At 37.3% G+C, this 24,804-nt stretch overlaps 1 protein-coding gene across 27 annotated transcripts in view; it reads left to right on the top strand.

Annotated features, from left to right (window-relative positions):
• Nucleotides 1-24,804, top strand: part of DLG2 (discs large MAGUK scaffold protein 2) — a 964,547-nt gene that overhangs the window by 685,128 nt on the left and 254,615 nt on the right. For all 27 annotated transcript variants that reach the window (XM_032442247.1, XM_032442245.1, XM_032442250.1 and 24 more), the window contains 3 exons: nucleotides 8,460-8,596; nucleotides 16,987-17,131; nucleotides 19,178-19,319. In XM_032442247.1, the coding sequence (XP_032298138.1) occupies nucleotides 8,460-8,596; nucleotides 16,987-17,131; nucleotides 19,178-19,319 (424 nt within the window). The remainder of the gene's footprint in view (nucleotides 1-8,459; nucleotides 8,597-16,986; nucleotides 17,132-19,177; nucleotides 19,320-24,804) is intronic.

Here is a 24,804-nt window from a genome sequence, read left to right as displayed (position 1 = left end):
TGCAGAAAATGACTTGGAGGTGCCCCAGGGGGTCACCGTCCCGCCCATCCAGGCGCGTGGGGGGTTGCTAAGTGTGGCTGCTGGGTAGGAGGCCTCAGGGCCAGGCCCTCCTTGCAATGACGTTCCCACTCTGGTGGCCCCAGGCTCCTTGTGGGGTGTTTCCTCTACTTCTCTCTACCAGTTTCTCCACACAGCACTCAGTGCCATCCCTTTTGGGCCCCAGGCATGGGTGAAGGTCCTACAAGCAGCTATATGGCCGTGTACCACAGGAGTGCAGTGCGGGTGGGTCAGGAGGGACCTCTGAAGATGTAGAAGCGTACAGGGACTGGGTTGGAAGGGGCTCTGTAGGTTGTAGGGTCGTGGAATCCTGAAATGGTTGAGTTGGGAGCATTCTGGAGGACCAGAGAACCGTGGAATCACAGCACGGTTTGTTTGGGATGGTCTTGGAAATCCATAGATGCGCAGAATACTGTCACAGTTGGGATAGGATGTTCCTGGAAGTCCATAGAAGCACAGAATCACAGCACAGTTGGGTTGGGAGAGTCTTGGAAAAGGCTGGGTCAGAAACACAAGACATTGTGACCCCAAAGTATTTCTTTTAGTCTAACTATAAAAATGAGGTAGTTGAATTCAAAGCAAACCAGCCAGCCAAACCACTATTTCTGTTCAGTGGATGTAGCTAGCTTCATTGGAGTTTGTGAGGTTAAACTGTCATTAAACTTTGTCTTCAGCATCCTGAGGAGGAGTAGTTATGCATGGAGAGTAAAATCCAAAAATGTCAGTTTTGGCCATGGGTAGCCTGGTCCAATGCTGGGTCTTGCAACTGCCAGCTCTGCCTGTGGCAGATGGGTTGGATATTCATGATCCCTAGGATCCAATCCAAGCAGGCCATTCTATGGTTCTGTGGTCCTGGTGGACAAAAAAGCTGGATGTGAGCTAGCAGTGTACTCTTGCAGCCCAGAAGGCCATCTGTATCCCAGGCTACATCAACAGAGGGGTAGAGCACATCTCCTACAAAGAAAGATTTAGTATATTAGACTTGTTTCTTGGAGAAGAACAGGTTCCAAGGAGACCTCATCGTGGCCTTCAAGTACTGGAAGGGAACTTATAAGCAGGAGGGAGAGCAACTTTTTACACAGATAGATAGTGATTGGAAAAAGGCTTTAGACAAAAAAAAAAAGACAAGATTTAGGTTAGATATTAGGAGAAAATTCTTTACTCAGAAGGTGATGAGGCCCTGGCCCTGCTGCCCAGAGAGCAGTGGTGCTCCATCCCTGGAGGTGCTCAGGGCCAGGTTGGATGGGCCCTGGGCAACCTGAGCTAGTGGGGGGGCAACCAGCAAATGGCAGGGCTCAGCACAGGCTCTACTGATACCTGGGTTCTCTGTTGGTCCAGAAATATGGAAAGGTGATGCACTGACAGCCAGAATGTCAGGATTGATAGACTTAATCACAATAAAATGGCTGTGGGCTGGAAAAAAAGAGCTGCATAAGATCTGCTGGATAAGTACATGAAAGCATGAGAATATAATGATACACAGAGCATAAGGGGACAACAATTTTCAGCTTGGTACTAAGTGGTTTCAAAGAATATTCTTACCTGGTGGCACTGTAAATCATCTTTATTCTATCTGACATAATCTGGGAAACACCCGAAAATACAACATATTTCTGTAAAGTAATGTCAAAAACAATAAGGAAGATACCTGAAAGTTTCAACCTGAGACCACTAGAGGGAAAGACCAGCTAATAATCAGCTTTGTAGGGCTCTGGACCTCCTTCCCATTTGAGGTTATTACCAAATTGCTCATTACAAAGTGCATTCTGAAGCAATTTGGGAACATGGCTGAATAAAGGAATAAATGATGGCAATGAATGTAGTCAGCTTTTAAGCATGTTATGAATATTAGTTAAAGTTTGATGAATCATACAGTACTTTAGACTGATATTTTTTATCCACAGAACAAAATGTAGTCAAATTTTATTCCTCTAACTCCTGATATGAGCTGTGACATGAGTCAGGAATAGCAATTGTTATAATTCACTCAAATGAATTGATATTTGAACCTACTCCTGTAACACAGAGGAGAGAGAAAAAAAGATGACACATTCTGTGTCTGGGATTAGCAGTTTCTCAGGAATTGATCTGTGAGATGAAAAATAAAAATGGAAAGAAATAAAGCTCTGTAGAGGAAAATCAGTTCCTCCTTGTATCATTTAATTATTGTGAAACATTCTACTTTTCATTGTGTAATATAGTAATTTTTTGCTTATAATGAATAATAAAGAAATTTGCTGTCAATAATGAATATTAATCAAAAGCCATGGCTTGAACAAGCATATTAAAATCCCACAATTATGAGGTGTTATATCTCTCTTCTAGAAAGGCTAGAATTGCCAACTACAAGCTTGGGCAAAAAGGAAAAGGGAGATATTCTCTGCTCCTCCTTTGTTTATAGTTAACCTTGTTTCAGTTTATTTATAGGGCAGTAGGTAAAGCTGTGGTAGCTGTCAAAACAAGTCAATCAGTTGTGATACATCAATGTATTTTATAGTATCCATGTTCTTTCCCTCCCTGTAAGTGGAATTAGATTAATTAGAGACCTGGGTTGAAATTCCTTGCTTCATATTTGATGAATTTGTGAGAAGATTCATCCTTTTTCAAAGGAAGAGACAACTAAACATTGTCTAATTTGGCTCTGTAAGCTTAATTTCAACAGTAAAACAATACTGAGTTCTAATTTCTGTAATCAAGTTCTGTATCGGTGGGTTGTCAGTGGAAAGGCAAGAGCTGCCTCCATTTGTGTTGCTCACTGCCTTTCTGGGTTGTTCACCAGAGTGTGGTATGTCCATGGTGTCCCACATCACTTCCAAGTGGTGCTCTGGAAGGTATTTGATGGGGCAAATTATTCAGGTACCTTATGGTCATGTGAGCTTTGGTTTGCTATTTTCAACAGTCTCACAAATTCTTGAGTTCATACAGTGTTCTGGAGCAGACCTGTTTGTTTCATACAGTTGTAGAAAATGTTTTCAAAAGCACAATGAGAAATCACTGGGAAGAGAGCGGATATGTATTCATGAGATTTCTAGAAAAGTTACCCACTTATTCATTATCTATTTCATTCACTTAACATTTATTTGCATCCTCACAAACTTGAAAATGAGCGTACAGAGGTTATCTGCCTCACTCTTGTGTGACAAAAGACGTGGAGCATGGAACCCTTACAACACCTCTTGGCATTTTCTTGATTGATGACCATGAACTAATTTTTGGGCAGATGTTTTATACAGTCTAGGAGTCCATCAGTGTTATGGAGTGTTCACAATATTGTTTTATTTGGGCTCCCTAAGACATAGGAAAGATTATTGCTCACTGCCTGTTCTAATTCATGTTCTAATGCCTGTTCTAATGCATGTCTTCATTGATATTACCAGTTTTCCCAAGGACACAGCCAGATGCTGTATCCTTGTTTCCAACATCCTTCTGTTACAATACAGGGTCTTCTGACTACAATACATCTGTGCTGCTTGCTTAGCAGCCCAGACCTTGTAGTCTTGACAAAAATAACTCAAATAGCCCCTGTGGCGCAAGTGGTAGAATTGCCTCTCTGCTACACAGGGGCTTGAATCCCGGGGGTTGGACTCTATGATCTCTAAAATCCCTTCCAACCCGCACGAGACTGTGATACTGTGATACTGTGAATGCTCCCAGTTCTTCTTGTGCTTTCATGAATGTTTTCTTCCATATTCTGTTATATTCTAACCTATTGTTCCTATTACAAGTCCTGTGCATTGTGTGGCTTCACAAAGGTATACACTGTTGAGATGTGTTGCTTTGTGGCTGGAGTAAAACCAGGAACTGAACAATAAGGAATTGCCCATTTTATGAGTATATGAATTGCCCATTTCTAGAGTACATTGTTTTGATGTGGTTATCAGTTACATTTTAAGATTATGATTTAAATTTTATTTCCTTTGGCTGCACCATTATTTGGAGCTTCTAAGCTAGGACTGCAGGACTCAGGCTGAATTTACCCTCCAAAGCCCTCTTTCCACTTTCTAACTTTAAAACAAAACAAACAAACAAACAAACAAACAAAAAGCACCTTGAAAATGTGCACGCAATGTAAGCAAACACAGCATTTCATTTGGGTTACTAATGGGGCTTTCATTTAACTTCACATCTTTCTCTGATTTTATATAGCTCCAGTTTGTCTTCTAGGCTCACTTTCTGGTTACTGGAAAAATGATTGATCCCTTGTATCTTACAGAATAGTTTCATTATCATATAAAGGTTTCATTACCACATATCCAGTCCTGGAATAATCATAGGAGAAGTCTCCATACCTACTTTTTACAGGAAAAGTAGTTAGAACATAGTTTTAGACTAGACATTAGTAAGAAATTCTTTTAATGCGGATGTGGTGAGACACTGGAATAGGTTTCTCAGAGAGGCTGTGAATACCCCCTCCTTGGAAGCATTCAGGGCCAGGCTGGATGAGGCTGTGAGCAGCCTGGTTTAGAGGTAGGTGACACTGCCTATAGCAGGGGGTTGGAACTAGGTAATCTTAAGGGTCCCTTTGAACCCAAACCATTCCATAATTGAATTATTCTATGTGTTCTTATTAGCTTTTCGATGCATTTAGAGATAGAGCAAATAATGTAAAATAGATTTAAATAGTTATTAATTACATTTTTCTGAAATAGCTACAATTCAGGCCTTCATTTAGTTATTTCATTTTTATTTTTATTTTTTTTCTAATTACCATAGGGAAGAAAAAAAAAAAAAAAGAATGCATAAATATCTATAATCATTATTAGCATCATCAATTTATCTGAAGTTCTTTCCCTTGCTCCTATCCTCTTTATGATAACAGCAATGCCTCATTGCACTGTTGAGTATTTTTAGTATCTTCACAACCAACTCCTATATTTGTGGATCCCAAAGGTAGATGAATTTTACAAATGCCTACTCACTGGAAATGGAAAGAAATAGAGTTTGATTCATATTGCCTATTTTACACATCATATATGTGCCTACAGTGGCTTTAACTACAATGAAGCATGGCATGGATATACCATTATTAAACCTAATCATTTTTCTCCTCTTGGAGAAATCTTTTTCTCCATCTAATTGCTGGCATGAGGAAATTGGGCCCTCTATCCAAGCTTAGGTATTGCTGCAAAGCAGGTTGTGTGTGAAGTAGGAAGTGAGACAAAGGGCTATTCTCAAAGAGACTCCTGATCTGTATTCTGATGGCAAAGTCTTCCTGACAACAGGGGTTAATAAGAAAAAGGATCCACAGTTAAATATGGTATTTTGTTTTGATTTTTTTCTACTCAGCAATGAAAAGGACTAAGATAAGAGAATAGATCTTGATCCCCATGTTCCTCTAAGTTTCAATGATTATCTGTGTTTAAAATAGAGTAATAAATAGAGTAAAAATCTCATATACTAATGTGATGCAGCCAATGAAAAAAGAGATCCACAAACCTTTTGCAGGTCTTAGAACTAAACAGAAACCTTTCATATAATTGGAAGTGAGAATGTAACTTTGGTTGTAAACCTGTTTGGTATTGATCTTCCCACCTATTTCTTCCCACACCCAGTCCCCAGCCTTTCAGGACCTGACTGTGATTCATCTTGTCTCTTTTCAGTTCTCCTTAGAGATCAGATGAATCATTCTCTAAAAGCCTTTAATGAATTCCCATTGTTTATAAAGGTAGCATAGATGATTGGCTTAAATGATGAGCATAGTTGATTGGTGATGAAATGTACCCCAAAATTTTATTTTAGTATATTTTTCTAATGTCCTAGCAATTAACAAAAATAATTTCAGTAAAATTAAGTGTTTCCAAGATTCCATTCCCCATTCTTCACAGAATCACAGAATGGCCTGGGTTGGAAGGGACCTCAAGGATCATGAGTCTGCAACTCTCCTGCCAGGCAGTGCCACCAACGTCCCCATTTACTAGACCAGGCTGCCCAGGGCCCCATCCAACCTGGCCTTGAACAACTCCAGGAATAGGACATCCACAACCTCTCTGGGTAGCCTGTTCCAGCACCTCAACACGCTCATCATAAAGAACTTCCCACTGACATCCAACCTAAATCTTCCCTCTTTCAACTTAAAGGCATTTCCCCTTGTCCTGCTGTTATCTACCCTCTCAAAGAGTTTACTCCCCTCCTGTTTATAGGCTCCCTTCAAGTACTGAAAGGCTGCAGTGAGGTCATCCCCCAGCTTTCTTTTCTCCAGGCTGAACAAGCTCAGCTCCCTCAGCTTGTCTTTGTACAGGAGGTGCTCCAGCCCCCTGATCATCATCATGGCTATCCTCTGGACCCTCTCCAAGAGCTCTCTGTCTTTCTTGTACATACCTGGACACAGTACTCCAGATGGGGCCTCACAAGAGCAGAGTAGGGATGGACAATCACTTTCCTGTCCCTTCTGGCCACCCCTCTCCTGATGGAGCCCTAGATACCATTTGCTTTCTGAGCTGCAAGGGCACACTGCTGGCTTATCCATTAGCACCCCTAGGTCCTTCTCTGCAGGGCTGCTCTCAAGGACTACTCCCTGCAGTCTGTATTCACACAGCTGTGCCTTAGTTGAGCCGTGGAGCTGAAGGAAGCTCTGCAGCTGCAGTCTAGCCTACTCATTGCCTCTCTCAAAACTTCATTTTACTGGCAGAAATGTGCATTTTGTTGTTGTATTTTATTTTTTTATTTTTTTTCAAAATGATGATAATCATGTCACCAAGTAACATTATTCAATCACTGTTACTAGCCCATAACTAAGGTTTTAAGGGGAATTTAAGTTGATGGTGTTTTCTTAGAATGTCTTCTTGTTTCTTCAAAAGCGCTCAACGGGGTAATGAGCAAAGTCATCCATGCAGAAGAAAGCACAGCCTTTTTATCCTTGTAGCTGTCCCAGAAGTAGAACACACATAGTAACAGTCATCACCAGCATTAGCTGGAAGTTAAATAAAGCTTTATTTTAATTATCTCATATTTCTGAATTAACTTTATATGAATTGTTAATAGCCACCTTAATTAAGTAAGTGCTATTTCAATTTGAGATATAATTTCAGTGGTTTCTTTTTGTAATTTACTGTTATGATGGTATCCATTAAGAGTCCATTTTGTTATCTGACCTCACATCTCTTTTAAACTAAAAATGGCAATCAAAAAAAAAAAAAAAAAAAAAAATTATGAGAAAAAAACATAATGTACCAAAAAGATTTAATTGACTCAAAAAATCTTATCTCTGTATTCATACAGCTGCTGAAGAAACCTGTGTGTATTAAATAAACCCTCACTAAAATTTAGGGCACAAGCAGTCAGCCGGTGGGTTTGTGATAAAATGCCAGGTTCCACACAGTTCATTTTTTCCTATTGTATTTTCACTGCTCAGGCTGAAGCTATTACTAGTATGTTTGCTGTAAGAATGACTAAGCACTGTGTATTTCATAGATAAAATTAGTAATTATTCTCTATGTAGGTACTATTTTTCTGTGCAGCTAAAAGTGAAATATCTGGTTGAAGCAATAATCTAAGCAGGTTATTGTCAGTAGCAGCTTATTTGTTCAGGTAGAAGTTCCCATTAGATATATGATCTATAAAAAAATAATCTCGTGAAGTACATTTTTTGTGGAAATAGAATACAGTGGTTTCTGCCTTTTCTATGATTGAGAGATAGAAACGTTATTATAAGTAAGAGCAATGATTTGTCTGTATATGTAGTGTGTCAGAAGATGGGAAAAGTATGAAAAGCTCTTACATTTATTGATGTTCTATTTACTTTTACTGACTCATACCAGCTTGTAGACATTCCTCCAAATTTTGGCTTTTGGAGTCTTCATCTAAGGAATTTCACAGATCACAGAGAGAAAATTATATGTACACAAATGATATCACTTACTTTTTTATATATCCACAGCCAGAGATATTTGTGTCCTAGGAAAACATGCTAAGCATAATTAAATTCAAATATGCACACCATTTATCTTTCATTTTCACTTTCAGTGTGGCACTACAGAAACTTTTATCTGCAGTAAGCCTCTCAGTATTTTTCAGATTCTATGGACCAGGATACCTTTTGTTTTGTTGTGCCAATTTGCGATGTCTTTTATATTTATCAAAATGAAGTCCAAGCTTCAGATTTTACTGGCCACTACTAAACACAAGACATAGCGGTAGAATCATTTTCAGTTTGATTCTTTTTATGTCTGCCATCCTATAATTGTACATTTAAAAATGATTTCAGAAATTCATTTGCATCCCTTACCTCCCAGGAAAAGTGAAGATGTACTGATCCATCAAATACCTACTGTTTTATTTGTGTTTCTGTGAAATAAATATTGCAAACATACAGTAGATCAAATGTGCTACCCTAGAACTCTCTTTTAGTGTTATTTCTTGCTCTGCTAATGCATTTTTATTTTTTTCCTGTCTATCTTCTCTAGGTCTGGGTTTCAGTATTGCAGGAGGAGTGGGAAACCAACATATCCCTGGGGACAACAGCATCTATGTCACCAAGATCATTGAAGGAGGAGCTGCACAAAAAGATGGGAGGTTACAGGTTGGAGATAGGCTTCTTATGGTAAGTGTGACAAATTTAAATTGCATTTTGTATGGATGAAAGTTTTTTCATATAGGTACCATGACGGCTTCTCTAATAATTGTTATATTTCTGTTATCTTCATTTCTTCCCATTGTTATATGTATTTCTGAGACTACAGTTAAAAAAACGAAACAAAAAAAAACAAAAACAAAAACAAAACCACTGTCATATTGGAAAACCAACATTTTGTGAAGAAAAGGCAATAGATTTTATTATTGTGACTGTCATTTAACTAAGAAGAGAATAAATGCATTATACATGTCAGCAGCAAGTCTAAATTCACCCCGAAGCTTCTACAGTTGGGGCTTCATTACAGCCCCACTCATTCTACCGATCCTTGTAAGAAAGTAGAAAGATGCAACAAAACTCTTTGTTGACTGTTACCTATATTTCAGTATATGTATGAATGCTTTATATAGATGATCCTTGTACGTTTTATAAAAGATGCTTTTCTTGAAGTGTTCTTATTTCCCTGATGGATCTCACTTGGGGAAATTGTTCTTAATTTTTGAAGAGCTTCTACATTGTTCTCTCTAGGTAAATATTTCCTACCCTCAGAGTTTGTTTAATACCCTGTAAGGAAACACTGAGTGGTGAATCAGCAGAATTTCTCTGTGTCAGGTTGTATTAGTGTCAATACATTTGCAAATATTTCAGCAGGTACAGAAAAAGGCTTTAAATCATTGCTATGAAAAAAAACTACACTGCAGTAGCTCCATGTTACGACACAATGTCTAAGAAGTGAAAAATTGCTGTGACCTTTTTTCTGCCTATAAAACTATGTCTATGTTCTTTTCTATAAGAAAACTGCTTTTTTTTTTTTTTTTCATTGGCTAGGGACACTGTGTTCCAGTCAATGTGAAGATGGCCATTCATTATCTGTGTATTAAACAGAACATAAAAGGCATTTACTCAGTGACTGGATTGGTGACTTTAACCTTTTTTAATTAACCCACACAGGCAGATAAAACAACTAAAAGATCAAATGCTGTTATCAAACTCAAAGCAAAATGAAACTAGAACTTAACATTTCTTTGATATTTCTTCTGTGGAAGTTCTCAGCACACTGAAATTCAAGTCCTGGCTCTTTAATGATGTTTTGGCTGGTTTTTCTATAGAAATGTGTATTTGTATTTGCCAAAGTTACATTATATTTTGTTATTTTCCACTTTGTAGCAAATCTACTTGCATTCAGCTGTTTGTTTTTTTCTGTGATGAGAATTTCTTCACAATATTTATGTTATTTGCAATTTTGTATTACCTTATTATAATTTTCTTCCCACTTACCTAAAGGAATAAATAGTATCTACAAAACACAGACACAAAAACTCTTCATTCTCTCTCTCGGCATCAATTAATTAGCTTGAATTTCAGTAGAAAAATAGTAATTACATTCATCACTACACATAATTTCATTCTTTCTCCTGAATCTGACCTCTGAAAATGACCAGAAGTCGTTGTCACTGTGTTTGATGTCACATCTTCACGCCACTTTTCTTTCGGTATTGACCAGTTCATTACTTACAATTATCTCCCTTTTTAATTTCTGTGTGAAATGAGGGGGGGAAAGATCATAATGTTGTTCTCCACTACATATATACTTCCAGATCAAGCTTTTTATTTTCATAAGAAACTCCAAATAGCAACTTGTTCTTTGTATAATTCAACGCTTACATTTTCTAAAATTCATGGAGATGAAAAGCTATGTTTTGTGATTCTCTCCATCAGGGCACCCTGATTTCTATATAACTTGTGGATTTTCTGATTTTCCTGAATACTTTCAATATTTTCTCTCTTCTGCCCTAGGTAGTATCTGTCAGTTCATGCCATTTACTTCACGTACCTTTGTGAAAAGAAAGAATTCATTGCTTTCTTTCCTCAGCTTTGGTGCTTTTATCAGTGTGGTGTTGCTATTATCACCTGTACAGTCTACAGCTGCTTCATTGATTCCTTGTTTATTATATATTTCAACATTTTATTGTTGTTGGTTTTTTTTTTGTTTTGTTTTTTTCTTTTTCTCTCAGTAGTGCACACTTCCTCAATCTTCATTTTTTCCATCATTTCTCTAAAATCTGCTAGAATGTGTTACTCTTACAGAATTGCCAGCAGCTGCTGGATTGGTTGTTTCTTTTTCGTGTCTTTGTTCTGATAAGTTTGGGTAAAATGCTTTCAAATTCCAAAGAACATGCAAATAAAATTCATTAAAATTTAAGATGTAATAAAAGAGATGCTGCAAAATCAAAACTAATATTGAAATGTAAAACAATGATATGCCATCTGAGCATTTCACAGTTCGATGTCCCTACAGTTATTAAATGCAGATTGCTAATACTGTGTTAAGCATTCACAAGATGTATTATGTAAATATTAAGCACTGTGATTATTTTGAAATCTGTACAAGGGCATATCTGTGCGGTTATGTTTTTATGTCACTGAGCCTGCACTTCTATCCTATTATTCTAAGCACTCCCACATAGAAATTTTCCAGTGTAGGATAATTCTGAGGTAACCAATGGGAAAATTATTGAAGGAAGCTTAAGAGTGCTCCAGCCAAAAACTGAACTCAGTGAATTTGGTAGGTATATGTAAAATGAACAGACCAGAGCTCTTCTCTGGAGACTTGCAGCTGGTAGGAAACTGCTTCCTAACTGTAGACTGGTAGTCACATCTATAGTAAGGCCTACAATGAGAATATGGCTGTACTGAGTGTCTCTGCAAGTCAGCTTCTTTTGACACTGGACAGAAGCAAAGTGGAATCATCTATCATCATAGTCTAGCACAATAATTCAGGTTGAAAGAAGCTCAGGAGGCCTCTAGTCCATCCTCCAACTCAAGCAGATTCAGCTCTACAGTCATGCAAGGTTGGTAAGAATTGAGTCTTGAAAACATCCCATTTATATGGGATGAATATTGAACAAGTTGCTATTTGGAATTTCTTAAGCAAGAATGAAAAGCTTGATCTGGAAGTATATGTGTAACGGAGAGCAATATTAGAATAGAATAGAATTTGTACAGCCTCTCTGGGCAGCTTTTCCCTCTAACTGCTTGTTTATACATAAACTTCTCTGTTACCACATGTCACTCTGAAAAGCTTAGCTCCATCTTGAGGACTGTAAACACTGGAGGTTGTTGTTAGTTGTCCCCAAAGCTGTAATTGCTTTCTTCTGTCTGATGTTATCATTTCACCTCGGAACTGCTTGCCTATGGAATGAGATGTCACTACAGAACTGTTTTTTTACTAATACAAAACCTTGGTAGTTAGAAGTAAGGTATTTTTCAGGGACACCTCTAAAGCAATAGAATTTAAGCTACTGCTCTAAGTGTTCTGTTAACTTTTCAAATCTACTACTCCCTAAATCCTTGAATGTTTGGGCCATATTTGTTACCCTGTTGCTTTTTAGTGTGTACAGTCAGGGAGATCAGATTTTCTAGGGCTGTGTACATTTCTAAGAAGTGATGTTACTCACACACCACGAGATTTAACTTGATTCTGTTTCCTTCCTAAAACTGTAAGGAAAAAACGGGAGCTGCTTTCTTTTTCCAGATGTTCAGGTTTGCTTCCAAGACCATTCTGTGCTGAAAAAGTACCATTGTGTGTTTTCCAAGGTCTGTGGTGGGTTGCTATTTACAGCTGTCAAACTGCACCTCACAAGATTCCCTACCAGCATCAGTTTCTGTCAGATCACACATAGCTGCAGAATCATTTGTGTTGAAGTAGTCACAGTAGGTCACTTAAATTTTAGATGCATCTACAATAGCAATTGTTTCAGAACAGAAATGATTTTTCAAGGTTATTTTCACTGTCTTGTGGGAGTGATCTTTGAGGAGACAAATCAAGTGTGATTTTTGTAAAAGAAACTGTACCAGCGGATGCTCTCCAAAAGCATTCCTAATTAGCGCTGCTTTACAGCTGCTAACAGATGTTCAGTCTGTAGAGCCCAACTACGTATAACCTAAAGTAACTCCCTTAAAACGCGTACAGAGTAGATGCCACTTGATCCACACCCCCTGTTATTGCAGATATTCTGGTGCACACATTTTTCATTCAGGAAGGCTGATGAAATACAGAGATTACATAATTAAAACAAAGGTAAAGCAGTGTGAATAGATAGTACCTAATCCATTGTTCGTATTTGCTGGGTAGCAGAAAGGAAGTACATCAGAATAAATGTAATTGTATGAGATGGAGAATGAATTAGCACTGAGCCAGCTCTGGGGATTCAGAAGCTGCGTCCATTCTGATTCCGCAGTGGGCTCTGAACCAACTTTACACTGTTGTTTACTTTAGACTTACAATATTTGGTCTAGAATTCAAAGGTAGATTTGCTATAATCAGTTTTAGGATGAAACGATAGCTGTTAAGCGCCCTAGTTAATTCCTTCCCACAATACTCACTGTATGATCATTCCTACACAGTTATGTCACCATCATGTCATTTCACTTTCTTCAAAACATTCTTTTTATAAACAAAATCAATGTAAAAGTGATTGACAAATGATGATTTCAATATACGTAGGTTACTCTGAAAGGAATGCCTCCTAATTATTTCCGTATTATAACTACCACAGATAGAAAGACAACAATAACATTGTTTGACAGAGCAATTTTTCAGCTACAGAACTTTGATTTTCAACATTGTCACCACCATCAGCAGTGCATTTTTGTCAGCAATAAACAAGAGCCTGCAGGCTGCAGCCATAAAAATCTGTACCTGTGAAGCTGATCCATTGTTTCACAGCAATTATGACTGCATCACTGCAGGAAAATGTCACCCACATAGTCCATCTTTCATCAGGAAGAGCAGGTGGAAGTCAGAAGATGCCAAATTTGGACTATGTAGTAGGCATGGTAGGACAGTTCATCCACAATTTGCTCCATAGTCTTCAAAGTGGTATGGGCCCTGGTGTTATCATGTTGCAAGAGAAAGGTTGTCTTCTTCTCTGTCCTGACTCTGGAATATTGAGCCTTCTGCATAGTCAGCACCCACCCAGTGCAAACTCTGTGATATTCCAACAGTGCAACCATTATTTCCAGCACATTGAAGCCTATATTCTGCTCCATACATCACTGCCTAGTTGTAATCCACTAATTCACAAAGATGATCAAGATGCTCTTCATTTTGTGGTGTGACAGCTGTGCATGCCAGTTGCTTTCTGTTCAGATTCTGGCAGTTAAACAGCTCTTTTAGGAGTCCTTTGAGTTATGGATAGTTAGTTAAGCCAAGCAGATTTACCTCCTTAGAGCAAATTATTGGGCTTCAGCATTGGTGCACTCACATATGCTGAGGAATCTGGCAGAGGTGATTACTGAACCACTTCTGGTGAATAGGTGACATGCCTGAAGACTGGGAAATAACCAGTGTCATTCCAGTGACCCTTCAGTGTTGCTCCAAAAATCAACAAAAAACAACTGGTTGTGAGGTCTCTATGGAGATATTCAAGACCTTCTGAACGCCTACCTGTGTGACCTATTGTAGAGTACCTGCTTTAGCAGGTTGGATTGATCTCTTGCGGTCCCTTCCAACCCCCATCATTCTGTGACTCTGTGATTGAAAAACCATTCAGTTTTCACAGCTGTTTAAATCACAGTGAGTTTTTAAAAAGGTCATCAGTATTTCTAGATTTACAGCTGCCAAGCTGTGAGTGTTTGCTGGCCAACTTTCACTCAGGATTTGCTCTGGAAAACCCACTTTCTGAATCAGAAGTGGAATATTACACTAAAGTAAATATTACCACTGACAAGTTGAATATCACCTCATTGTCTCATTCGTTGAGTGAATTGGTCTTCTTATTCTAAATACATACATCCCTTTAAAAATAAGAAAATGAATTAAGACAGACTTATTCCTCCAGAGATCTTATTCAGCTATCAGCTTATGCTCTTGTGAATGAAATTATGTTTTAAAGTGTTTGTACAGCCTTGTGGGAAATTCTGAGCTTTTCACTTCAGCTGCTACTCACTGCCTTTATTTTCCAACATGAATCTAGGAAAACTTCCAAATAATTCTTGCTTGTGTTTACACTTCATTGCCTTGATTATGCTATTTAGGAGAAAATAAAATATAAGTAAAAGCAAAGAAGAAAAAGCAGTCTTTTTATTTCTCTTTGGCAATATTTTGTACATATTTCCCCCATCACATCTTTGATTGAACTTTGAAGTATTTTAATTTCCTTTATCCTGTATTATTTCTTTCTCTTATTACCTTCCTGTTATATCAACATGCCTTTTTATTATCATTCCTCCTGTTTTAGAAACTGCTTTCCAGATTTCTTTGTTCATGTAGGACTATGTTATTTTATGTAAGGTCCTTTTAGTTTTGCTTTGTTTTGTTTTGTGTTTTCTTTTCTCTAAGAACATATTTTATTTAAATAGAAGTATAGTGGTAGTTTAACAAAAAGCTTGTCGATTTAGGATGAAACCCAACTGGATGCTCAGAGAGTTTATAGAGTCTCCTTCTTGGATATCTTCCAAAGCCACCTGTGCACCCTTCTAAAACAGGGACTGGACCAGATGGACACAGAGGTCCTTTCCAACCTTATTCTGCCTGTGATTCTGTAGTAATATACAGACAGTGAGAGAAGGAGGGGTGGTAAAGAATAACTATATAGTTGTATTGGCAGAAGTGTGAATTTTCAGTATTAGAGATCGTTTTGAAAAGCAGCAGTAAGAAAGGCTAATTTTCAGTCACTTCTGCTTCCTACTAGTCTAGTACTTTAAAAGATATTTATTACAAGTGCATATGTATGTTAATGCTGTTCCTGACATTTCAAAAAAAAAAAAAAAAAAAAGAGAGAGAAATTTATATAAGGTAGGGATCATACTTCTATTTTAAAAGACCTGCCAAAATACAGCATACAGTGTCAGCAGCTCTCCTGTGAGCATTTGATTGTATCATTGCTCTTCATATCAAGTTGTTATAATAAGCCTGTCACTGCCTGTTTCAATTAACCTTAAAAGAAAGTCTGAGAATTATGCAAGGATGAAAATTTAAACAGAATCCTTGCAGTTAGCAATAATATCTGAGAGCAGTCATTCTCTATTGTTGTTGATATCATCTGAGTATGAACAGTCCTCCAGTGTTTCATAAAAACTGGATGTCTTTCCAGTTACCAATTACCAGTTAATACCTTTGCCAGTAGCTTGGAGTAACAGCCAAGTGTCCTATAATTTACTGAAAATAAATTCCCTAGAAAGTATGCATTGCCTTACGTGATTTAGTGCTGTACGTTTTTACACTATAATTGAGGAGCTTCTTCTGCCATCATGCATAAACTTTACAAGGAACCCTTGTAATAACTGTAAAAGTTGAAGGATGGTGCTTTAAATCACAGTCAAATGTTTCATGTATGACATTCACCTTGAAATGTAGCCTTTTCTTCTTCCTAACACCACACATCTGAAAGCTGTATCTACATTCTTTATCTCTTTCCTCTGTCCTGTGACTGCTTTATTCAGGCTGTATACCTTTTGGTGCAGGGATCATTTAGTATACTGTTCATAGGAGCACACCTATTGTTGACATTAGATGTAGTGGATTTACATGGGAATAATTTGTATACCCTTCTACAATAAACCACTTTTGACACTTTGCTTTGAATTTCCTTCTCCTGGCAGTAAGGCATAAATAGTCAAGACTTACTGCTTCCATCCCCATTTAATCTGTATTCCTGTCCTCTTATCATTGAGTATTATTCTTTTTGGACAGAGCACAGAACCAGTACTTCATCATCTTGTTTCTTCAGCATTTTTCTCCTGTGTTTCCAGAAAACTGATTAATTTTCACATTCTGAATCTTTTTTTGGTCCCATTTGGACCTGTTTTTTTTTTGTTTGTTTGTTTGTTTATTTTGTTTTGTTTTGTTTGTTTTCATCGCCTACACCTCATAGACATCCCCTCATTCTTTATGTTACTTTATCTCTTATTATTTCAATTGCCAATGACATACTGTGGCTGAAAAGATTTTGAGGTCCAAAGCGTATCTGAGGTCTTATGCATGTATTCTATGAGATGGTTTTGGGCAGATGAGCATGGTTGGTCAAGTAATATAGGCAGTTTCAATAAATGATGTGATGTTATTAAACTATTTTAAAATATAGTTTTATGCTACTGATGATACTGCCAGCAGAATCACAAAGGATTTAGCTACTAACAAGATCTAAACCCATTACGTTTTTGTGGTATTATCAAAATACTACATCAGTATCAGAATATATATGTGCTAAGATACCTTTATTTTGTATTCTGCTGTAATATTATTTCTATAATCTTTGGTGCTCTTTGAGTTTTTCTAAACTGGGAAAACTGCAGGACAGTTCTGTTAATTTGTTCATTTCCACATCCTAACTCACCTGTCTGATTTCTCCTTTAAGGTAAACAATTATAGTTTAGAAGAAGTTACCCATGAAGAGGCAGTAGCAATACTGAAGAACACATCAGATGTAGTGTATCTAAAAGTTGGAAAGCCTACCACCATTTACATGACTGATCCTTATGGCCCACCAGACATTACTCACTGTAAGTGACTATTGCAATTCATTTTCTGTAAAAGATCAGTTTATCAGATGATTGTGGAGTTTTCATAGCTTGTCTAAACTATCCTATTAAAAGTTATGAAACAGCTTGGAAGACTACAAAAAATGGAATGTTTATTGCTACTTGAGTGTGCTATGTTTATGACGTATTTTAAATAGTGCAACTCAAATATTTTTGCAGCAAAAGTAGAAGTGTAGATAATGTATTATTGTGCTAACTCAAGCCATTGTCCAAGTGATCAGATTAATCTGTAACTCTTGTGATAGTTACATTGAGAAATACAGTGATTAGAATCTTCTGTCTCTGGATTTACTTACTTTTCTTTGTCTTCCAGTCTAAGTGTCCAATACTCCTATCCAGTCTTTATCTCTTGCTGTAATATCTAGATAACTCAGTTTTTTCTTTTAGTTTGGTTGTAGGCTGTCCTGGGAAGTTGCCCCTAGTTATTTTGGGTTTTGATAACCTGTTGCTGGACAAATATGTACAGTCAACATATTCAGTTCTTTTAGGCCTCCTTCTGTGAGTTTTCTTGTTGTTCCCACACTGTGACATTCACATTTCCTTCTCATTCATAAATGTAATCTTAATGTTTCAGCTGCAACTCTCTATACTTACAGTGTCAGTCTATTTTGTTACTGAATTTCCCTTCCTTCATTTAATTGTTCACTCAAAACTGGTTGCCTTGGGTTCTACTAGCAACCAGCAAGGACAGTCTGCTCCAGCTAACAACTGTGTGGTAGTTATATTTTTGAAAAGAGCTTTAGCAACTGATCTATACATGTCTTGATCTTCTGCCAATAACACTAGAGGCACTTGTGACCAGGAAGCCAGCGGCTGGGAAAGGTAGATTTTCTCAATAAAAGCCAGATATTAATTTTCTCTGCTCATTTGCAGAGCATCGCTACTGTGAAATGAAGTAGTCAGGGGGAAAGATAATATCCATAATCCTCCTTATTCAAACTGCTCCATAAAAGTAAAAGGAAAGGTTTTGTAGCGTGCACATCAGGTGGTATATTCAACTGTGCTGAGGATAACTATTTACTTAGCAAATGTTACAACAGATGGCAATTATGGTTTTTCAGTAGTAGTCTGGTCTGAATCTTAGCAAAGCACAGCAAGAAAAACCACTAAATGTCTCCATCCAATCTCCTGCTCTATAATACTTTCTAAAATAATAATTTGGGTGTTCTAAAAGGGTGTGTTTATTATGTCAGATTATAAATCAGCAGGGTATGAAAAGACAGACACAGTTTCAGAGAGGGAGTAAAGGTAGAAAAGATTTGCAATAGCCCATCCTTAGCTGTTGGTGCATAGAGATTCATTATTCCCTGGGGAACTTTTCATTATACCTACATGTTCAGAGTATTTCAGAATCAGTAATGGCCTTTCCCTGTAGAGATATTTTGCTTTGAAGCATTCTGTACCTGAATGTCTGAAAGAAAGACTTAAAGTAGGACCAGAAAGACTTCTTTCCATGAGAAAATTAGTTGTAGCTCATCTTTGTTTTACCTACTTGTCATTTCCTTTTCTAATTATATTATCTATATATTTGATTACAGCTACTGCTAGTAACTTGAGAACTGCAAAAAGCAAGCTAATAACAAAATCCAAGTATGCAAGATAGTTTCACACAGCACAATCCTGTAATTATCAAAATTTGTCATTAATTTGTTTGAGATTTTTATCGTATTTCTATTTTATATACAAATTTACCGTGTTGTAAATAATACCATCTGTATTGGTATTGAATTTCAATTATACTGGGAAATGCTGAACCTTTAGTAAAGCACAGACTTAGATCTCCACTATATGTAATTCTTGTCATCCATAAAATTCCTAATCTCATCCTGCAGTTAACTCTTACTGTTTTATTCCCACATCTATGCAGTCTCCCAATCTATTCTTTCTTATTCAGATTGCTCTGAAGAATCAATTCCTGCAAAATAAGCCCACATTATTGTTATTATTGTTATTATTATTTGCTATTATCAACTGTGGCTAACTAGAAATGCTTATTCTTACCAACAGCTTATTCTCCACCAATGGAAAATCATATACTCTCTTCTGGAAACAATGGCACTTTAGAGTACAAGGCGTCTTTGGCCCCTATCTCACCTGGAAGATACTCACCCATTCCAAAGCACATGCTTGTGGAGGATGACTACACCAGGTCAGATGCTTTTCTTTTTTTGTTGGCTTTCATGGCAGTTATAATGAACATAGATAAAACACTTAGTGCATCTCTGATAGCATATATCATATAGTTGTTTTCACCCAGGCTCAAGGGAAGCTGAATTAAAACTGTTATAGTTATAGAGAAACTCAAGGGAAGATATCATAAATGCATGACCTGAAGTTAATGTTTCCTTGGTGCAGTCCTGCACTGGTTCCTAAACAACATGGCAACATTAGAGCAGTGTTGGCACTGAGAGAAGCACTCTGTTTCCTGAGAATTAACTGTGATAGTTCCTCACTGGTGCAGCTGGGAGATCTCAGGATTGGTGACTCATCTGGCTCACTGCAGGTATGGGTGGAGTGATGATACATGTGTTTGTACCCGTCTGTGAGTACTTTCTGAACAGCCCACTTGTTTAGTTCTCTGAAAGCAAGCTGAAATAGTCTATAATTGCTCTGCACATACTGAAAGATAAATGCCATGGAGAGTAAACAGTATGAGAAAAGAAAAAAAAAAAAAAAAAGTAAATTTTTTGTCTGTAAATAGCTGTGAATAAATTTAGGTGTGAAACTGAAAAAAATCTTCTGACCACTAGAGATTCACATTATGAAACAACTTTCTGTGGAAGTATAGAGGTTAAAAGGAAACTCTATAAAGTGGCACTTACTGTGAAAGGAGTTAAGGAGTTCTTATGATTATCAGCAAAATGACCACTGGAAATTGCTCCTAATCCTCTCCTCTCCTCTCCTCTCCTCTCCTCTCCTCTCCTCTCCTCTCCTGCTCCTCTCCCTCCTCTCCTCGTCGCTCTCCTCTCCTCTCCTCTCCTCTCCTCTCCTCTCCTCTCCTCTCCTCTCTCTCCTCTCCTCTCCTCTCCTCTCCTCTCCTCTCTCTCATCTCGTCCTCTCCTCTCCTCCCCGCTCCTCTCCTCTCCTCTCCTCTCTCTCCTCCTCTCTTTTTTTTAACAAGGTAGCAGAACTTTTTACACTTAATTTCCATCTAGAAAAGACACAGAGGAAAATGCTGGAAGAGTTCTTTGAAGACTTGTGTTGTGGAGTCACTAATAAGACATCACATCACTACCATTCACTTAAGACAACAGTCATTAAGTTTGTGAAATGATCATCATAATGTCAAGTACCAAAGGAAATGGCAAAATTAATTTTTTTCTGCACTTCACTATTTACAGATTTATTGTGTTTAAAGCTAAAAGAAGCTAAAAGGTGTGCTGTTTCTGGTGATCAAACCAGGCCTGTGTAGACCATAGAATCTCAGCCTCTTATGCATTCGCTTCATAATTTGCTAATTTGCCTTTCTTATTTCTTGTTGCATACGATTAAGATCTCAAGCTGCTTAACTTGTTGGATCAGACAGATTCAGAGTAACTAAATCATGATAGAGTTTTTAATCAGGTCATAAAATTATGGAAACCACATCTTGCTTCTCTGTCTCAGGCAAAAGAATTTCTGCTTTGTTTTTATTGGGGACACAAAAACAACATTGCTTTCATTTAATTTATGAGACATTATTTTTGACTGATTTTCCTCCAATGTATTCCAAGAAGTTACATTTTCCAATTAAGGGTTGAAACAGTAATTTAATTAAATTGTCCATCAAGGCCTTACCTGAGATGAATACTGACCTCATAATTTCTAAAATATAGGAAGAATACTAATATAGCATCTGGGTTACTACGATGAAGGCTTACTTGCATAACAAGACATGAGCACTGCTAAGACTGACCGTTCATAAAGTTTAAAAGTAGCAAGAAAAATGCAATCTTGAAAGAAGATAATAGTTTAAAAGAAAAAAAGAAAAACAAAAAGAAAAAAAGAAAAAATCACAGACAATAGAGAAGTAAATCTAAAAGAGAAGAAAAGCTGTCCTCAAAATGAAAAGTTCATTTAAATGGCTAGAAAAACTGTAAGGTGATGGATAATTATCATTAGAAATCCTTTGTTTCTGTTCCTTGTGGCTGATTTTTGCTGTTTAATTACTTCTAATAAAAAGAAAAAGGGAGGGAGGAAGAAGGAGATACAGTATAAGAAAAGACAATGATAGTCCATTAGTTAGATAGGTATCCAGCAGAGAGCAGACCTTCTCTAGGAAGCATGTAAGATATATATTGAAAGTAATTAGTGTGCCTTTTTGGTCTACTTTGAAAGACAGATGTCTTCTTATTCCATTTATTTTTTCTTATACAGGTTAACTTTTTAGTTTTAAGTCATGACAGTAAGACAATTTTCACTAGGGTATTCACTCCAGCCACCTTCATTTTGTGGGTTTGGGGAAGAAGAAAAAAGAATGCATAGCAAAACAGGACACATTCTGAATATTCCACCCCAATATTCTTCCATCTGGAATTCCAGACTGGAGGAGCTGGCTGCACATGTATCACCTCTGTGGCAGGCAGGTGAGACTGGTAGAAATAAAGATATTGAATAATACAAACAGACTCTAAATGCAACAGAACAAATTAAATAGGATCTCATAGTTGTAAACAAGTCCTTATTTCAGCCTACAGAGGAGACTATAATGAACTTAAATGTATAAGTGAGAATACTGTATATGCTACACTGATATCCAGGATACAAAAGCACAAAGACAAAATGAATACAATGATATATTTTAAGAAAAATTTCACTTCTTGCTGCTAGATTTCCTCACTGAACACAAATCATGTGCAGTGAAAGATACCTGAACAAGAGCCAGGAGACCAGTTTTTTTCTCTGACTTTTATAACCAAGAAGCTGTGACCTTCAAAATGAAATAACTTGAACCTAGAGTGAGGATGAGGCAATCATTTTTTTTAATAATGTCTGTGTAGCTGATTATTGCCTATTGATTTAAGTGTAATTATTGAAAATGCCACTTATTACTCATGGCAATTTTCATAGCTATAACAGGGGACAGTGATTGCACTCTTCATATGCAATACCTTAGGATTTGCTGATGAATCTGCCTTTAAAACAGGAAGATATTTGGAAAGTCTTTGTTGCTGACCAGTTTAAGAGAGACTTAAAATCTTTTGGGAAGTTAATTATCACATTGTTAATTCTACTGAACCCTATAGATCCCTTGATTGCAACATTTATAATTAGGTTTCTTCTCATAATTTTTTATAATTACGATGATTGCCAACTACTGCAGTTCTATCTATTAAAACTACCTGGTTCTCGCTATAATAGGTTCTCAGGGGTAATTTACATGGTGATCACACAAGGAAATTTATTATCCATGCAATCATAGTATGGCAACACTTCTGGCAGATTTTCATTTGTGCCAACTAAAAATATTTGGAACAGTAATTTCAATATAAGAGATATTTACAATTTCATTGTACATATGATAAAGCTGATGGCAAGCTTTCACTAAACTTATTTGCTGTAATGAATCTACTGGTAAAGATGAAATGGTTGAATATTTACCATAATTTGTCCACTCTCTTACTTTCCCACCCCCCCCCCTTTTTTTTTCCTGAATACTTCTTGGGGGCTTTTTAGTCCAAAAAAATATGTTTCTGGTGACAAAAATTATATTCTTTTGGTCTGATATTACATTTGCATCTGAAAAATTTCAACATATCCTTTACTTACTTGAACTACAGGATAAAAAAAAAATAAATAGCTTAATCTGAGTGCAAAGGACAGAAAAGTACCAAATCATCTTCAGCCATAAGTTTTAATGAAGCTAGATGTTATTTTTAAATTACTAGGCTTTTGTAAGTTATGTACAAATTAGCCCAGAATGCTGTCAGAGAAGGGCAGAATTTACTTCTTTTTTGTTGTTCTTGGATTCATTTTAAATTCACTGGGGAATGGAAGCATCGCATTTCCACTATTTTTTTAAAAGACTGATACATTTTGAACTTGAAATAAAATAGCAACATTTCAGGTTAATAGAGTGTGGTATTTATCTGTTAAGTATAAAAATATACTAGTTTCTGGTAATACTGAAGAGCTGTGCAGGCAGTCCAGGACATTCCTTGATTGTGTTTGCTGACAATTTCCTAATGATCCTTAATGTAATAAAGAAGCATAATTCTCTGCTTGACTTGCTTCCCATGAAAAGGGGAGAAACGGTGCAAAATGTGATAGTAGATGGAATCATAGGTTGGTTGAGTTCGTGATGCAAAGTCTGGAAAGGTAGTCAGCAAGTTATGATGATTGTCTTCAGAAGAGCTGTCTTCAGCCTTTTTGGAAGACTGCTAAGCAATACTGCTTGGGATCCTGCCACAGAAATATACTGTCCATGAAAAATGGATGATTTCTAAATAAAACTTACTGAGAACTCAGGAAGAAACCATCCTGTTTGACCAGAAGACAAGGAATTCAGCTTTCTAGGCTAAGAAAAAGTTTCTGAAATATAGGCAAGCTTTCCTTGCCTGCATAGTGATGGAATCAGGAAGCTGATGAGTTTGAGCTAAGTTTTACAATGGTCATAAGGAACAACAGAAAGTAATTCTGCAGGTGTGCTCATTTCAAAAATGAAGGTAAAATTTGATGGAGGGCAAAACTGACTGGGGAAAGAATGTAATGGCAGACAGTATAGACGAAGTTTGAGTACATCATCATCATCTTTGCCAGGCACTGAAGGGAACAGGAAGGAATTTACTGACTGCAAATCATGTTCTTGATCAGCCTGATTGCCTTTCTTGATTAAGTGATGAGCTGTATGGGTGAGGATTGCTGTGTGCAATGACTGTCCTGTACCAACCATGGCCACAGTGGATGGGGCTCCCTTAAGCAAGAATGGCTCTTTGCTGGGTGAAAATACAGCTAGCTCAAAAGGCCCCTGCCACAAGTGATACAGTGTGTATCAAATCTACTGTGAAGTGCATGGCAATTCTTCTGCACCATTAGCTGCATTGGAGAATGGCTAAAAAGGCATTCCAAGCCATGACAGTCCTATTCTATGGGCAGATCAGAAGCTGCAGAATACGGGGAACATACTTTAAAACTCCTCCAGCAGCCTTTCCTCCAAATATGAGGAAATGATGAGTAAATGAGTCTAATCTGAAGCTTGTATGATTGGAAAGCTTTAGAATCCTTCTTGGTAGCTTTTTGAATGTCTCCTGGATTATGTGCTGCCAGTTTGCTCATTAGCCTTCTCTCAGCATAGCTATGAACTCTTGAATACAACAGCAAACTTCAGTAAGACTTTTGACACAGTCTTCCACAGAACTCTCATTTGAAAGCTGCTCTAATAGATGGGATTGGGCTGGGAACTGACTGAGTCAGTAGACTCAAAGGGTAGTGATCGTCTGTTGGGCAGGAAGTGATGAGCAGAGCACTCAGACTACATTGGGCGTCTGTTGAGTATCTTCGTCAGTGACCTAGAATCTGATGCAGAGTGCACCATTGGCAAATTTGTGGATGATAAATTAAGGTGGAGTGGTTAACATGATGAATGACAGAGTTGTATTCCACAGACACTGTGATAAAGCTTGAGGACTGGTCCATACTGACCTCATGAAGTTCAG

This window comes from Coturnix japonica, chromosome 1 (genome assembly GCF_001577835.2).
Source record: "Coturnix japonica isolate 7356 chromosome 1, Coturnix japonica 2.1, whole genome shotgun sequence".
NCBI classification, from domain to species: domain Eukaryota; kingdom Metazoa; phylum Chordata; class Aves; order Galliformes; family Phasianidae; genus Coturnix; species Coturnix japonica.
This window is presented reverse-complemented; position numbering and strand designations above follow the sequence as displayed.